The 19,299-nt window shown below is 38.1% G+C and overlaps 1 protein-coding gene across 13 annotated transcripts in view; it reads left to right on the top strand.

Annotated features, from left to right (window-relative positions):
• Positions 1-19,299, top strand: part of LOC124287689 (microtubule-associated protein tau-like) — a 131,404-nt gene that overhangs the window by 65,277 nt on the left and 46,828 nt on the right. For 12 of the 13 annotated variants that reach the window (XM_046724208.1, XM_046724207.1, XM_046724200.1 and 9 more), the window contains 3 exons: positions 2,125-3,060; positions 5,700-5,737; positions 7,904-7,954. In XM_046724208.1, the coding sequence (XP_046580164.1) occupies positions 2,125-3,060; positions 5,700-5,737; positions 7,904-7,954 (1,025 nt within the window). The remainder of the gene's footprint in view (positions 1-2,124; positions 3,061-5,699; positions 5,738-7,903; positions 7,955-19,299) is intronic. The other variant, XM_046724196.1, reaches the window with a different exon arrangement.

Raw genomic sequence — 19,299 nt, 5'->3', positions numbered from 1 at the left:
ATTTGTGTAGTTATCCAGTTGGTATCTCTGGTATATTTTCTTATGGAAATGAAGAATGGCTCCAGTCTATATAGTTTCTATAATTACACCACTGGTCTGCATCCCAGTGGAAATGTCGCCCTGACCTTGATTATCGTAATTAATGGTGTGTAATTTGCTAACGGGTTGTATGTTTGTCAGCAGTGAGTAATGCCCTCAGACAGCTAAGGGAGAACAGATGTTAGCCTCAAGTTGAGGACGGGATGCAAATGCAGCTTGCTGGAGCTTCAAAGGAGACAAAAGATTAGGCTCTTATGTCTTCTGAATCACCATTGTCACTTTTTGCTTGCTGAATGTTAAAAACATATTTCCTTGTTGTTGTCATCATTGTTTCTTCCAAGGCCCCTAGAGTTATCTCCCTTATACTCAGATGGATGCGGCAGTATGGGGAAAACATCAGTAGGAAGATCCAGTGTTGACACTGTTAGGTCTAGAATATCAAGCGTATCACATGAATTTATGAATAATTGTCGAAAAACATAATGTATAAGTTGAGACAGACTTGAATATATTATTTTTGTTTCTCTGACTCATGTCATTAGAACCACAGAAAAATATAACATATTGAGTGTTCAGTGGTATGATTGTTCCTTGGACAATAATCTGTAGTTTTCTGATCATTGTTCTTAAGGCATCTGAATCTTTTGACTTTGTCAGCGATGATGGACAGTCTTAATCTCTGTGTAATTTCGGCAAGGGTAGCTTAACTGAATGTCTGTCTTAACAGCATCAGGACCTGCTCTCCCTGTGTAAAGTTACATTCTTAAAGATTGGGTCTGGGTTCAAATCCCATCTGGGTTTGTCAGTACCATACATATAATCTGTTTCTTTCAATTTGGTAAACATTTTCAGTAAATCAGTTGGAGCTTAATTAAGATGCATGCATGCTTTAACTGAAATACTCACATATTCTTCACACTTCATTCATGGGTGGGGTAGCCTAGTAGTGAAAATGTTCGCTTGTCATGCTGAAGGCCCAGGTTCTATTCCCCACATGGGTACAATCTGCAAAGCCCATTTCTGGTGTCCCCACCATGATATTGCTGGAACATTGCTAAAAGCAATCACTCACTCATTCACAGCTTGCAAGATGACCAGTCCTTAGATGGTACTGTCAGTTTTAAAAAAAAACACCAAAACTGAAACATTATTCCTAAATTGAATGGTGACCATGTTAATGTTTTTGTGTGTGTTTAAAGTAAGAATCAGGGGGTGTTTCTAGATGTATATAACCGTGCATGTAAATTCTTTGACTTGAATTCTTTGAGTCATGTTGCTGTCCGTGTGTGAAGGTCGACCTGAGTGGCCATGTCAAACACCTGTCACCTGTGTATCTGACTCATAATACTCAGGTCTTCAGTGTTGTCTCTTGGACATCTGCCAGGTTCCATCTCAGTTACCATGGTAATGTAATATTAATGTTGTTTTCACAAGAATAAAACTTACCAAGAATGACATTACTATTACATTTGTCTGTACCACATATATAGAACATTCACAAGTGCAACATTCACAAATATATTTGCGGCTGATGAAATTCTTTTAACGTCACCCAAAAGATGTTAGGTATTGCAGAAGTTGACATCTTCATCCAAATATTTCACCTCAGTCATGATGTGGCTGAAATACTGCTGATGTGACTTTGAATTATAACTCACTCACTCATATTTCCCCCCTGTATGAGTGAGTGAGTATGGTTTTACGCTGCTTTTAGCAATATTCCAGCAATATCACGACATAAGACCCCTGCATGTGTATCACTTCTAGATGCCATTCAAAGGCTTCAACAGGCATTTGTTGAAAAAATAATTACCGTAGTGCTACTAACTGTACAACTGTATTTTTACCTTTGTATGAATTTTGGCGAGATATTAACTTGGGGAACTTAACATGAGTCAGTGTATACTAAATTAACATAACTAAGGTATTCCTGACAGATGTATTTTATGCATGATCAGCAGAATGTATTTTGTTATTGCTATTATAATCCAGGTTAATCCTCTGACACGGTGTATTGTATGCTGTACCATGGGCTCCATCGTGTCACTTCCACAACGTAATGTAATTCTATTATATTTCTTTCAGATTTGCTAGACTCTGATGTGCCATATCCGGTGAAGCGTGAAACCGACCCCATGTCTCAATCAATGTATGACGCCTCGACCTCCGACCCGATGACGCAGTCGATGTATGGGTTTGATAACGGTTTACCTGATGCCGCACCCGTTTCGACAGAGATACCCATGCAATTTGATTCGTTGTGCTCTAACGGAGATGCACAATACCCAAGTAGTAAGGATCAAGGCAGTGAACAGGGCATGCAGAACGGAGCTGGACCTGACGCAGGTCCTGTCCCAGAAGGGGTCCTGATTGACTTTGGAGGACAGATCCAGAACCCTATTGAAACAGCACCTATGCCAGAGCCTTCTCCTGTGATACAGAGCAAACCGCCAGAACCTAAGCTGATGTCACAGGAGCCTGGCATGTCACAGTTGAGCAAGCAGAAGGACAAGCGACCCGACATGCTTGGTGATCTCATAGCCACAGAGCCAGCACCAGTCTCACAGGACAAGCAGCCGAATGAAGAGAAAACTTTTGGGGAAGTGAGCGTTGTGCAGCAGACAGACAGTAGCGTTAGTCATAACATGGAAGGGGGTGGGGATCTCACGTCTGATGGAGAGTCAGTGAAGGGGGAAACAGTGCAAGGGGGGACAGTGCAAGGGGGGACGGCAGGTGACAGTCAGTCAGTGAATGGGGATGTACAACAATCCATGGAGTACACACAAACTACCAGATCTGTGACAGAGACTAATGGGGATGATACCACGGAGACCAGGAGAGAGGAGACCATGGTTAGTAGGATACCACAGAAACCTCCCTCACCAAAGAAATCGGGGGTGCCAGTTCTTCGTTCACCAAAGAAAGAGGCCCCGGTTGATGTGGGCCCAGGTTGGGATGACTCAATCACTGTCACCCACCCACGCTCACGACCAGCGCATCTCCTGCCTAGGAATCTGAAAGGTAATATCTATTTACATTAATACAAAGCATTAGAAAGGTAATGTCATTTTTGACATGTGATTAACCATCTTCTTTACCTATGATTAACTGTATTAGGTATGTGGATGTCATTATTGCTGGCTGTCACCTCAGGTTGCGAGCCATTATATAAGTGATCTGCGGTTGTAACATGTACTGTAAAGGGCAACAGCGTTACACAGGTCGGAGTAGACTGGGAACACAGGAAACAAACCAGTTTTAGCAATAGGTCAGGTCATGAGTGCACACTGCTCAGACAGATGTTTTAGAAATATTAGAAATTATATTTCTGTCGACAGATGCAGTTTCCGTGATGATGTGTTGTGTTTGCAAACAGGAACAGAATATTCTGTGGTTTAATCATTACAGAAACAGCTGCCAAAGCCCTAGGTCTGGTATTAAGGAATCAGGAGTTATTTCCCTTTAATTGCAAGTGGAATGGTTATCACATCAGTGAATGGCATGGATAATTCTGAACATGAACCAGTTCTATGAATGAAGGATAGTTTGTTTCCTGTTTTATAACTGGTCGTACACTTATGAATACCGATCTGTAACCCCCTTTCATGTAAAAGTTACCTGGCAACATTTTGGTATCTTATATTGTTTTAAAGCTAAAGTATGAGGAGGAATTGACAGTATATATCCATAAAAAGGTGATGAACAATAACATGAGCGAAGATAACAGGAGAATTTATAATAAACCTTTACAATCGATATTTGGTATATATGGATTGAACCCACTGGGGAAATTTGTTATTTATTGTTTAATGTGTAGAATGCATGGAAAACATACAAAATATATCTTTAAAACAATTATATATTTTATGAATTATATGTTTAGGAGATAGCAAATTGACATGTAAACTGACATACACATATACAGATAAATGCACTCTTTTTACTTTAATAAATATTTACATAAATGAACAAAATTGGCTTTTGAGATGGTCCCTTCAGCTGCTTTGCGATTTACCTGAGATAAACGAGCTGTCATACCTGAGGTTTTTTATCAGGTAAAATCTCAGGTATGTCAGTTGAGGCAACTCAGCTGTAAATTATGTCTGAAATAAAGAATATAAAATCCTATTATCCTTTGCCTGGAGGACAACTGCCAGTGAGATTGAATAGTTGTATCAGTACATCGGACTAAGCAGTAGCCAACCATGACAGATAGAAATCTGATGACTTGTTAATTATTTTCTGTGGATACGTTCCTTTGACTATGCATGGGTGTTAAACAGACTTTGATGAAACAACTTTTCTCTTAAAACAATATACTGATTTATTGTAATCGACCATCTGAGAAGCAGGACAGAGTTGAGAATCAAGAACAGCATGTCAGCTTGGTTTGATTGTAATTACTTTGAGGCCGAAGTGGTATGTTTCCTTGTTTTAGATATTTCCTTGATTATTTTGCAATGAAGAGGAAACAAAATGTAAAAGTTCATATTCTCAGGAATGATTATAGTTTAATTTCCATTAGGGAGAAATCAGGGGTATCAAGAGAATCAAGTGATGTATTCTATTCATCTTTAGTATCTGTATACCCGTGAAGATCCGGGTTAGAATTGGTCTTCAGTAACACTTGCTTGTCATAAGAGGCGACTAACGGGATCGGGTGGTCAGGCTCACTGACCTTTTTTGACAAATGTCATCATATCCCAATTGCGTAGATCGATACTCATGATGTTTATCTCTGGATTGTCTGGTCCAGACCCAAATATTTACAGATCTCTGCCATATAGCTTGAATATTGCTGAGGGCGGCATTAAACAACAAACCAGTGTACCTACTATAGTGTCATTACCACTCTACCTTGTGACCTATGTGTATATTTATGGGGGTGAAAGTGACATTAAACTCCCAGTCCAGAACCAATTGCAAAATGTCATTTTGGTTATAGTTCATGTCATTGTTTTGGTTTAGTTTACAAAAAACAACAACTTGGAAATAGATGTAACAAAAGTACAAAGACTCTGATGTAAGTAAAAAATCTTTTCCAAAGAAAAACAGCTTTTTCACATTTTTGCTCCTTGTAATTGAGTGAATACAATATTAGAAATGAAATATATAGCTAGGCTGTAATATGATAGTGTGTTCAAAATAGCGAAAGTCATAAACAACAGTTTCGCAGGTTTAACCCTTTTACAGGCAAGACATTGCTGATGACTGGTAGCCTCTGTTTTTAAACCATATCTTCTAAGTAATGGTCTTCCCAGCCATGTACCGAGATGATCATATCTGTACTGGGTTGTCATTAGCAGCTATATGTAATGTTTAGATTTAAAATTTGATTAGGGATGACACTCTGGCAACAGAACGTTAAAACTTTTACGAACATGATGTCATCTCGGTAAGCTGATCACTGTATCTTGTTTCATCTTCTTATAGAAATGAGCTGATGCATTAGAAAAACGAGATATGGATTTTTAATGTTTTTTCATCGGTGCATCATAACCAGCCAAGACAAATAAGAGAGCCCATATTGGACTGTATCATGTTACAGTCTGTGTTTACTTTTATGGGTAAAACTACACAATATTTGAGTAAAGATGGATCATGTGTTGCTAGTTTGTTGAAGTCAGTATCTTCATCTTTATCTTATGTGTTTGTTGTAGAGCCAACTCCTCCACCGAGGCCTCAGTCGGGGAGACAGGTAAGACAGCTTCTTCTACTGTGCTAATACAGACCCTAGTGCTGGGGACAAGGTCATGAGTTCGAATCCCAGAATAACTCAATATGTGATCTTTGGTTTGTTTGTGCCAGATCAACGGTTGTTGGATTCATTAATGTTTAACCTGTGTCATCTGTGTCATTAAGGCTCTCATGTCATGGTGACACCCGATGACAATAGAAGTGTAGAGATATTTTGATGTTGGGAATATAATTAATAGTGTTTCGAGACTTGTATCAAGTATATTTGTCATGATTTTAGCTGACAGTTTGTGTAGTTCAGACAGGGATAATTTACTGCTATATGTTGACCCCACCTCTCTCCTGTGGGAATGTCTCTCTGGTCTAGTCGATAGAGGGTTTGTACATGAAATTGAAGCGTGATGATTCATTCTCCTACCCTGTCAAACCAAAAGACATTTAGAGACAGTACTTGTTACTCTGCCTGGTGGTCAGCGTGTGTGAGTGAGTGAGTTTAGTTTTACGCTACCTTTAGCAATATTTCAGGATTATCATGTTGGGGAACAACACAATTGGTCTTCTCACATTGTACCCATGTGGGGAATCAAACTCGGGACTTCGGTGTGACAAGTGAACGCTTTAACCACAAGGCTACCCCACCGCCCCTGGTCAGCATTAACATGATATGGGTAAAGGCTAAGACAAATCAACAAGTCAGTTACAATAATGTTTCAGAGTGTGATATGTATGTTAAACTGCAGCATAGTATCTCAGTGGGCTGGCAATATAAAACTTTATATTTGTCAGGTGTTGACAAGCATGCATGTATGTCACTGTAAAAGTGCAATAATCTTGGACTAGACATTAAACCCCATGTCACCTCAACTCATCAAACTATCAACCACAAGCCAAGAGTCAATATAAGACACAAGTGCTAATAAGAAGATCAATTACATCATCTCAACTGATATGTCAAGTTAAATATGTTCGGAGTTAGGTTGTCATTGTATATATCGACCACAAGCCAAGAGCCAATATTAGACCCAAGTGCTAATAAGAAGATCAGTTATGTCATCTCAACTGATATGTCAAGTTTAATATGTTCAGAGTTGGGATGTCACTGTATCCAGAGAGATGTCTCCCTTTAGAAGTTCAGTGATGCGTGTTCTATGTGTGTATGGACTGTCGGGCTGTTGTGTACACACACACCTGTCAGGTTGTGTGTAGTGTCAATCACTGATACAGGCATACAGGTGTGAGAGACATGCTTTTATGTATGCTATCATTGCATCACTTTCTATCATGGTACACAAGTACGTGACAAGATTAGTGGTGTAAAGATATGGGAATACAGTGTTGTATCGTGATACGAGGCTCACAGTAGTATACATTGATTTACAACTCCTTAGCACCATATATACAATACATTACATTACAAGCTGGTGTGAAAAATGACAAGCTGCTCAAGGACCAGTTGATGAGGATTCTCCTGTATTTTCTGATAGGCTTTAATTTTAATAGCAGGGGCAGTGGGGTAGCCCAGGGGTTAAAGCGTTCTCTCGTCACACTAAAGACCCGGTTTTGGTTCCCCACATGGGCACAATGTATGAAGCCCATTTCTGGTGTTCCCTGCCAAGATATTGCTGGAATATTGCTAAAAGTGGTGTAAACTCACTCACTCTAAATAGCAGAATCTTCACAGTGTCCCTAAGCTTATGTGTTTCACTACAATATCCCATCTTCACTGTCTGAGATTTAAGAACAAATGATTCAGGGTTATGATTTACCTGCAGAAAGTGAGATTCTATGAACTTAGGAAATATAAGTACTGTATAGGATACAAATTGCATCACATCAATATTATTGGGATATGTTTCATATCATGGTCTCACAGTATCGTTATACCTCTTGACAAGATCAGTCATTACTGTCATAACAGTTGCAGTCAATGGCTCAAAATAACATGTTGTTAATGTTGTGAGTTAATTATAAACTAACATTTAAACTAAGAGAATATTACTTGCAACACGAATTCACTCAGAACATAATTTATTTGCCAATTTTTTAATGTCAAGAAGTATGGGATTTCTGTCAGCTTAGGAGACACAAAGATGCTGTTCTAACAATCTTCCATTAAATATTCTTGACTATTTGGATCATGTTGTAATTGTCTTCATGTGTTGTTCAGGATTCATGCTGCACGGATGTGACGGCACTATGCTTGGAGCAAACAATCAAAGTAAATAATTCCTTCTTTTGTTTGTTGTAAAACTTCACACTCAGAAATCTTACACCTGTATGATGGCAGCCTGTATATGATCCAGACTACCAAACTGATGATCGATGTCATGAGCAACACTTTGAGGTGCAGTGACACGCAATCAACCATGTTACTTAGTCTGAACTACTGATCCATTGAGATGCCTCGTACAACCAGTATAGAATCATGGGGACAGTGAACCAACAGAGGCATCATTTAGCGAATCAGAAAAGTGATGTTTGTCAGTAGTCGTTATTTGTTTTGTTTTGACGTCATACTCAGCAGTATTTCAGCTATATGGTGGCGGTCTGTAAATAATTGATTCTAGACCAGACAATCCAGTGATGAGCATTGATCTATGCAATTGGGATACGTTGAGATGTCAACTAAGTCAGCCTTTTATTGGTAAAGAAACTGATGGTTATCCACCTTCATGTGTAGTTGCTACAGGCATCTGTCCCACATTAAACAGACCACTGTTTAGGTTAACAATAGCGTCAGTAATGTAAGCCAAAGATGATGGTCTGTATGAATGTATTTGCTGCAAATATATATGACAGCTTCATGTGAAACACAGCTATGAATGTATTTGCTGCAAATATATGTGACAGCTTCATGGCTTATCAGAAACACAGGAAATATTTATGCACTATTTTAATAATAAATATATTCAAAGTATTTGCTGCAAATATATGTGACAGCTTCATGGCTTATCAGAAACACAGGAAATATTTATGCACTATTTTAATAATAAATATATTCAAAGTATTTGCTGCAAATATATGTGACAGCTTCATAGCTTATCAGAAACACAGGAAATATTTATGCAATATTTTAATAATAAATATATTCAAAGTATTTGCTGCAAATATATGTGACAGCTTCATGGCTTATCAGAAACACAGGAAATATTTATGCAATATTTTAATAATAAATATATTCAAAGTATTTGCTGCAAATATATGTGACAGCTTCATGGCTTATCAGAAACATAGGAAATATTTATGCAATATTTTAATAATAAATATATTCAAAGTATTTGCTGCAAATATATGTGACAGCTTCATGGCTTATCAGAAACACAGGAAATATGTATGCACTATTTTAATAATAAATATATTCAAAGTATTTGCTGCAAATATATGTGACAGCTTCATAGCTTCTCGGAAACACAGGACATATTTATGCAATATTTTATTAATAAATATATTCAAAGTATTTGCTGCAAATATATGTGACAGCTTCATGGCTTATCAGAAACACAGGAAATATTTATACACTATTTAATAATAAATATATTCAAAGTATTTATACATAAATAAACTGTTTCCACATTGTATAGTAGTAGTATTTTGATCTATAGTATTATAAGTTTGAGAACATAAGTTTTCACAGCTTAAGACAAGTGAATTAGAAACATTGTAGCATTCTCAATTCATAGTCTATGGCCTCAAGACATCCATTTGAAGTTTGAAACCATTGTTTGTTAGAGTTCAAACACCACAAGTACGGAACTATTCCTGACAGTTGTGATGCTCCGTGTTTTGATCTGACCCAGCCTCCTATAACCATATCCTATAGTTTACAATTCTATCAGGGACGTATATTTAATTACCTATAAACATAACCTGACACTGGCATGTTTATAAACACAGTTAGCTGTACAGGTCTACTAGCGATGGTATGTAATCACACTGAAGGAAGGTGTAGTATGGCTGATATGATGGTATGAAACAAAAGCCTTGTATTCCGATGTGCCCTTTAAGTGAAAATATCCTGATATTGGACACTGAATCACAATGGTAACAGATGTTCCAGGGCTGACTGGTTCCATGGACTGCAAGTCAGGGATGTCTGATGATGAACTATTGAGATGAAAGCATGCATGACGATGTTTGTGTCAAATAATCACATGGAATGAAAATGGGCTTCCACATTGTGTGTATTTTCCTGCCTGCTTCAGAGGAAGCAGTTAGTTGATCATGAGAGGGAAACAAAGCTGGATATGTAAAACCTGTGGTTGAGAATGCATCTGATATGTTGTCTTTCTGCATGACATGGTACATATGAATGACATCATTATTTTCATCATGTAAGTGCAGGTGCTCATTAACTCTCAATTATGAGTGAGTGAGTTAGTGAGTGAGTAAGTGAGGTTTAAACAGTATTGAACAGTGTGCAGGTGCTCATTAACTCTCAATTATGATACAAGTGAGTGAGTGAGTTAGCGAGTGAGTGAGTGAGTGAGTGAGTGAGGTTTAAACAGTATTGAACAGTATGCAGGTGCTCATTAACTCTCAATTATGATACAAGTGAGTGAGTGAGTTAGCGAGTGAGTGTGAGGTTTAAACAGTATTGAACAGTGTGCAGGTGCTCATTAACTCTCAATTATGATACAAGTGAGTGTGAGCTCATTAACTCTCAATTATGATACAAGTGATCCCGTGAGTTAGTGAGTGAGTGAGTGAGATGAGTATTGAACAGTATGCAGGTGCTCATTAACTATAAGTGAGTGAGTTAGCGAGTGAGTAAGTGAGGTTTAAACTGTATTGAACAGTGTGCAGGTGCTCATTAACTCTCAATTATGATACAAGTGAGTGAGTGAGTTAGCGAGTTAGGGAGTGAGTGAGTGAGTGAGGTTTAAACAGTATTGAACAGTATGCAGGTGCTCATTAACTCTCAATTATGATACAAGTGAGTGAGTGAGTGCTGTTATGTCCCCAATGTGGAACTACATGTTTATCAGTAGTACTCTGATTGCTGAATAAGTATTTTTTTAGATGTGAAGAAAGATTACAAGACAAGAATCCAAAGCTACACTTTGACTTTCTTCTCTTGTAGGGGTGGTGGGGTAGCCTAGTGGTTAAAGCATTCGCTTTTCACGCTGAAGATCAGGGTTCGATTATCCATATCTGTACAATGTGTGAAGCCCATTTCTGGTGTCCCCCACCGTGATATTGCTGGAATATTGCAAAAGCAGCATAAAACTTAACTCACTTACTCTTCTCTTGTGATATGCTTCCAATAATGATAGGTGCTTTTAAGGAATGGGAAGTTTAATCATTTGTTTTCCAGGGTGGGACTATGGTCAGGCAGATGGATGGATGTAAGAAAACATTCTTTATTCTGTTTGGTGTCACAATATAAATGTTAAGGTAATATATTACATGGGTCAACATTTGTGACAACAGCACCACATAACTTCACTTAAAGTATTTTAAAAACATTTGTGCCAGATGAACACACAGTGAGTTGGAGCCCCAGAGCACCTGGCCAAACTGTTTACTCCCAAAAGTGAGACCTCCCAAAAGTCATACGTCCCAATTGTCAGACAAATCAATAGGCGTGACTGTAATTACAATCTAGTCTTACCCACTGATATAATGAACCTGTCCCATACACTAATGAGATGGTTTTCACATTTTTACAGAAATATTTTAATCAGAATACTAATGTTGACAGTTAACCTAGAGAAAACTCAAATTGTTGAAAGTGAACCCTTAGCGAGAAATAAGAAATGGTTGTATAAAGGTGAATGTGTCTTAACAGTTGATTCATACAGATATCTAGGCATTCCTTTTTCATCTTCTTGTAAATTCAATAAATGCATATTAGATTTATCATCTCGGGGTAAAAGGGCACTTCTAGAAGTACTAAACTACATAAATTAGATAATGTTGACTATTCTGTATTTTTCAAAATATTTGATACCCAAATTCAACCAATCCGTTTGTATTGTGCCGAAGTATGGGGTATTAATACATTTTATAAGATTGAAAATGTACATTTAACTGCATGTAAGACGTTCTTAATTGTTGGTCCCCAAACACCAAATGTAATTGTTTATGGTGAATGTGGATGTTACCCAATGTATATAAATGCACAACGGCGTTTCATAACATACTGGCTAAAACTTGTAAATATGCATCAACAAAGAATTCCAAAAAAGCTTATGATATGCTAATGTATTACGATAATTGTGGTTATGATAACTGTTTCATCTGTGCGTAATTTATTGTTTTCATATAGATTTGGTTATGTTTGGTTATTTCAAGGTGTTGGTAATGAATCCCAGTTTCTTCAAATGTTTAAACAAGTTGCAGTTGACATGTATATACAGTCATGGAATAGTACAATTGAAGAAAGTTCAAGATATAAGCTGTACAGACAATTTAAAAGCCTTTTAGAGCCAGAAAAATAACTATGTTAACAAATAAGAAACACAAAAATATTCTTACTAGGATCAGAGATTTTGCATGCTTGTTTTTACGATGTTCAGTTTGATCAAAACAAGATTATAGATTTTGCATGCTTGTTTTTACGATGTTCACTTTGATCAAAACAAGATTATAGATTTTGCATGCTTGTTTTTATGATGTTCACTTTGATCAAAACAAGATTATAGATTTTGCATGCTTGTTTTTACGATGTTCACTTTGATCAAAACAAGATTATAGATTTTGCATGCTTGTTTTTACGATGTTCACTTTGATCAAAACAAGGTTATAGATTTTGCATGCTTGTTGTCCCCCGCCGCAACGCGGAACGGGGGACTATGTATTCAGCGGCGTCCGTACTTATGTACGTCCCGATTCTTGTTAACACGATATCTCATGAACTGTTGTTCCCGATGTCTTCAAATTTGGTGACAGCCTACATTGGGGATTATGCAGACACCAGTCGATTTGGGTGACCTTGACCTTATTTTCAAGGTCACCATGACACTTTGACCACTTTTCAAACTCTTGTTAGCATGATATCTCATGAACTGTTGTACCCAATGTCTTGACATTTGGTGACAGCCTACATTAGGGGATTACGCAGACACCAGTTGATTTTGGGTGACCTTGACCTTATTTTCAAGGTCACCACAACACTTTGACCACTTTTCAAACTCTTCTTAACACGGCATCTCATGGACTGTTTTACCCAATGTCTTCAAATTTGGTGACAGCTACATTGGGTGATTACGCAGACAACAGTTGATTTTGGGTGACCTTGACCTTATCTTCAAGGTCACCACGACAATTTTCACACTTTTAACTCTAGTTAATGCGATATCTCATGGACTGTTGTACCCAATGTCTTCAAATTTGGTGACAGTTTACAGTGGGGTATTACACAGACACCAGTTTATTTGGGTGACCTTGACCTTATCTTCAAGGTCACCACGATACTTTGACCACTTTTTAAAGGCGATATCTCATAAAACATTGCACCCAATGTTTTCAAGTATGTTGACAGTCTACATTGGGTGATTATGCAGACACCAGTCATTTCAGGCATCTTGTTTGTGACCCCAAAATAAAAAGTAGTGAATATAAATATTCCATTCTTTAGCGGCGGGGGACATTGCCACATCAGTGGCAAACACTTGTTTTTACGATGTTCACTTTGATCAAAACAGGATTATCGATTTTTTATGTTTTGAGTTTTCATTAACCTTATGGAGTTACTTTCTTCTAACATTGTTTTTCCAACATAAACAATATAAAATAAAGTCCCTGTCATTATCCATAATCTCTTCTCTTTATGTTTGGATTAGTACATATGGACAAGTCCATTAATTAACGAAGGTAACAGTGTAGTGAACCTCAGTGCAACCAACCATAACCTTTGTTGTTTTAACGCGTCTAACTTTTGGGACGTCTAACTTTTGGGAGGACACCGGCCAAACCCAAGCTAGGCTAAGGGTGAACCCTTACCTCTCTGTCTCTAAGGCAACCAAGGCTAATACAACTACGGTCACATGACCAGGATTAAGTCATTAGCATAAGCATTCTGAAAAATGTTAAATGACATAGTTGTCAAGCTTGTTTCAGCTGGCTGACAGTAAAAGTACTGCACCACACAAATAAGGATTAACAAAGCCTGGTTTAATGTAGGGATTACATATGCCCCTAAAATACATGGCAATTAGGTAGTAGAAGTGTAGAGTATGTTCGGGGCCTCATAGGACATGGATAGAGGCTGGTATTTTCAGGAGTGCCAGGCCATGAAATATGCACACAATAATGCAGACAGCGGAAGAGGGAGTTGGTATACAATGAAAGTGAGTGCTGCGGAATTGCTAAATGCTTAAGTTGGATTGATACAGCTTTTATCAAGGAAATGAATAGGGTGCTTCATGTAGATTTCAGATACCCGTCAATCATTTGATTTTCAGCTCTACATTTTTTGCTGCATATTTACATGATATACTGCCTCTCTGAGGTCTGTAGCTACCTGTCACTGATGACTGTGAGATAGACGGACGTTTAGTCACTCAAATAGAGTTGTCTTATTTAAGGATTTAGACCTACCAAAAGAAATATAATCCTGAAAGAGCCCAGAATTTCTTAATTTCAGCCAAGTGCTGAGGCAACCTAGACATGCCCAATCATTCTTGACTAACTCTGAGATGCTGGTGCTTGGCAGTCTCTGAAGACTGGTGAAGACTAACCCTAATATGTATCATTCTGATAGTAACAAATAATCCCATTTAAATTGAAAAAGAGCCCTAAGGAGATGAGAGATTCAGAACTGGGAAAATCTAGACTTGCTTCACTCAAGACTTTAGCATTGCAGCGAGGGCTAGCAGGCCTACCAAAGAAAACTTTCCCACTGTGCAGAAAAACGCAGAAAAGCCCACATTAATCATGGAAATAGCAACATAAACATAATACCTCGCTACTGAAACAGTAAAAACGGCAACTTTAAATCGCTAACACTGCATCACAAAACGTGATGCCCGCAACTTCGATTTTGCACATGCGCACATGGAAGAGGAAGTCTCGACCGCATGTTGACATTTTCCAGCTTGGACAAAAGTTACATTCCTTTTTAAGTATTTCTGTTGTGTTATTTGGCTTTTATCATCATGATACTTGTGTGCACACTTGTTTAGTTTACTTTCCATTCATATGAAACACTTTTTCTACGCGAGGCGATTCACGGTTGCTCGGAAATTGGAAAGAAGCCCGGATTGTAATGCGCATGCGCAGTAGAGGTCAAAGTTCGCTGATATAAAAATGTTGCAGTTTCATAGTTTTTCGTTGCCGTTTTTACTGTTTCAGTAGCGAGGTAATGTGTTTATGTTGCTATTTCCACGATTAATGTGGGCTTTTCTGCTTTTTTCTGCACAGTGGGAAAGTTTTCTTTGGTAGGCCTGGCTAGGCAGTAAGGAAAATAATGTGGTTCAGGGACTGTGAGACAGACTACTAGCTGTATCTGAAAACTCTCCAAGGCTCAACCTCCTGATTCAATTAGACTAAGTGTGGTCAACACCTAGCTATCTCTGTAGACTCTCACCAGCTCAGTCCTGGAGGCTGCCCACTTCAACACCTTGCTCCGGCATCAAGTGCGTGTCACCTGGTGTACAAGACGAATACAGCCATGAGTACAGTACCATAAAGGTCACATGACAGGGGCACAACAGTAATACAGATATCAACCATCACCTTTTAATCAGGCAATTTGTATGTAGCATATTATGAGAGAGTTTTCCTTCCTCTATGTGTGAGAGTGTCTAAGACATGTGAATGACAGAATCCAGGTCGGAGGGGTTTGACATGAATGTGGCTGCCCTGTCAGGATGTGCTGTGATGTTTATGTCATTTTAATGTTTTTATAGGACAGCCATGAATATTATAGAATGCCTTTAGTGGCGAGACATCCTTGGACCTGAATATGCTTATCCCGTTCAGTTATGTTAAGCGTGGAAATTCTACACTAACCCTTGCTGGTTAGATGGGTGTAACACCTTTGTAACAATGCAGGACTTTGAACGTGGGTAGGGTAAAATGAAAAACTGAATAAATTGTATGCATAAATATCAGTTGGTCCCTATGTTGAAAGGTGATATTATATTTATTCAGCATGACTGGTAAGGTTATCCCTCAACAACACCACTGAGATGCAAGTGTGTGATAAACTGTTACTAAGTGACCAGGTATTTTATTACAGACTCCTCATATATTTGTTTCATTTGGGTGGAATATTTGTTATAAAGTTTATGATCCAGCATGTTTCCCAAGTTATGACACTTTCATCAAGGGCTATGTTACAGTATCTCTGGTTTTAGCATATTTAAGGGTGCGGTGGGGTAGTCCAGTGGTTAAAGCATCCGCTCGTCACTCTGAATACCCGGGTTCGATTCACCACATGGGTAAAATGTGTGAAGCCCATTTCTGGTGTCCCTTGCCATGATAATGCTGGAATATTGCTAAAAGCGGCGTAAAACCATACTCACTCAGTCACTCACTTTAGTATGTTTAAGCTCACTAAAGACTTGTTATAGTTGTAATGCTTTGCTGTGCTGAATATGTCACAGTCATTGGACATAATTGGAGGCCAATTGTTCTTCAATAACTGTTCTATAATATTTGTAATTACTTTAATACCTTGCATGTTTGGTCATAAAAAAGTCCAATTTTAACAGTAATGAGTGATCCTGATGGTCAGAGCTGGAAAGGACAATGTTCACCCTTTATTGTATAGAACTGTGTAATATTCTCTGTCCTATTGTGCTGAAACGACCAGTCTACATGTATACATGAAAATGCTGTGTTCAGAGATAAAGAGATGCCATGATACCACAATATCCCATACATACACTAGACTACAATCAACAGCAGCATGAAAGTCTAACGGCCGCAGTATATTGTGTATATGTTGTAACACAACAACATATAAATATGTAGCTTGAATGCTATTAACTCAGGTCAATACTGAAAACATAACACAATTGACATACAAGTATATACCTTCTAGTAATTGATTGTCAACATGCAGTTATTTGTACAATGCTTATAGTTCAGTTGTAATATGGCTGGCTGTTGATGTGTTTTATATGGCTGCTGTAGTCTGACTGGCTTTGTCAAATCTAGACTGTAGGTCACCAGATAGGAAGACATGGTAACTCTACTAGAAAAAAAATATATACCCGGTAATTGACATGGATCTCATTAGTTGACATTGTTTTAAAAAAAATATCCTTTTCTGAAGAACTTAATACATCTAGAATATTAACGTAGTATTAGTACTTGATCAAGGGTTTAGTTTAGCCGACCCAAGTAGGGAGGCAATGTTATAAGTGTATATGTATTCTATAAATTGAGACCCGTGAAGATCCGGGGTAGAATAGGTCTTCAGCATCCAATGCTTGCCACAAAAGGCGACTATGCTGGTCGTAAGAGGCGACTAACGGGATCGAGTGGTCAGACTCGCTGACTTGGTTGACACATGTCATCGGTTCCCAACTGCGCAGATCAATGCTCATGATGTTGATCACTGGATTGTCTGGTCCAGACTCGATTATTTACAGACCGCTGCCATATAGCTGGAATATTGCTGAGTGTGGCGTAAAACTAAACTCACTCACTCACTCACTATAAATTGACTTGGATACTGTGCTATTAGTTATTTCAAACAGTCAAACAGTTTTGACCCAATAAATAAGCCATGTCTATCTGAATGTCTATGTTGACCATTCAATTTTTGGTGATCATGTATTCACAGTGATGATTCACCATGATTTAACAGGCTGCTGCATCTGTCCGTGCTTTAACAGCATATAAAATTGGCAATTTTGATGCATAAAAACGATCGTTTGTTTATGCTATGAACATTGTGTTCATACCATTGAAAAATTAATTTAAAAGTATATATATAACGGACTATGAGAGAATATCATATTTGTAAATGTAGCCTTGAAATAATCTGGTATGTATGTATTGTCCTTGTGATAACCATGGAAATGAAAATTCTTTCAAGATAACTAATCTTTTACATTTTGTTTACATGACAACAATCTGTATATAACTGAGTCTGGACTAGTCAAACCAGTTTTTGACATTATAAGCGAGGTCCAATGCTGTTGGAATACGATGACCAACAGCCAAATCACTAAACCTAACCACTCCATCTATTCCACTTTTGAGTTTGGTGTAGGGCAGTTGTCCTTGGTTACATCCCCTTCATATTTCATATGTACCCCAACGTCTGTGGTAGCTCTCATGCTGCACCTCACATGGCAGGGCAGCTTTGATGAAAAGACCAAAGCACAAACTGCGTCACTGTCTGTCCAGCTGCATCCCCTTGGAGTGATGGATGGACCCAAGAGTTAGGGGACACAGTCAGTCCATATTCAGTTCACTCTGTACCAGTCTCCTTGGAAGTCAAGCAAATACAGGCACATAAAAACTTCACGTCTCCTATTTCAAGAAATCATTATTGCAGTAAAAGAAATTTATAATCCTTTCATCAATCTGCCATTCAAGAGAAAGCATTCACCCACATTGGATTGTGGCTCATGGAAACAACAAGGTGATTCAATGGTGATGTATTTGATAAGGATATCTTAGGCAACATTACATGTATCATATCGATAAGTTTCTATCAACAGGTCAGCCAAGAAAGCTTTAATAACAATTGGAGGTTATTGTTAAAATTTGATTTTCAAGTTTATACTTTCTTTTGTAGTTGAGGTATAACTCTGTATATTTATATGTATTTAGATATATGTTTATAAGCATTGGTTTGTATTTCAAGGAAAATTTAACGAATGCGAGTCATTAATAGTTTCTATTAGATTCACATGAATTAATTTTTAATGAATCAGTAACTTACCTTACTGTGTGTTTTCATTGATATACATAAACAACACAAAGGAATTTCAGTGAAAGCTTCTAAGTCACCAATTTTTAAGGAGATATAAATATGAGTGAGTGAGTGAGTGAGTGAGTGAGTTTGGTTTTACGCCGCTTTTAGCAATATTCCAGCAATATCACGGACACCAGAAATGGGCTTAACACATTGTACCCATGTGGGGAATAGAACCCGGGTCTTCAGTGTGACGAGCGAACGCCTTAACCACTAGGCTACCCCACCGCCCCAGATATAAATATGAAGGAAAGGAAATGATATTGTTAATGTCCCTGTATATGTTAGAACTTGAGAATGTGAGTGAGAGTGATTTTACGCCGCTTTTAGCAATACTCCAGCAACATCACGGCGGGGGACACCAGAAATGGGCTTCACACATTGTACCCATGTGGGGAATCGAACCCAGGTCTTCAGTGTGACGAGCGGACACTTTAACCACTAGGCTAACCCACTGTCCCTGAGAATGTGTATGCATGGAGTGTTTGTTGTAAGATTGATATCAACTGCCATTGTCTTCCTGCTATAAATCACACACACTGAAAGACGTGAAGGTCCTTGTCTACTCTGTGCAGTCAACAGGGGTCTCATTCACAAGTACCTTCACTCATGTGCCTTTTTATGGGTCATGTCCATGCAATAGCCCGCCCTAAAAAAATGAAATATTTTTAATGCTTTTTTCA

Source organism: Haliotis rubra, unplaced genomic scaffold, assembly GCF_003918875.1.
Source record: "Haliotis rubra isolate DU_JTF1 unplaced genomic scaffold, ASM391887v1 Scf404, whole genome shotgun sequence".
In the NCBI taxonomy this organism is placed as follows: domain Eukaryota; kingdom Metazoa; phylum Mollusca; class Gastropoda; order Lepetellida; family Haliotidae; genus Haliotis; species Haliotis rubra.
Note: the sequence above shows the minus strand (reverse complement) of the source record. Positions and strands in the feature narration are given on the sequence as shown.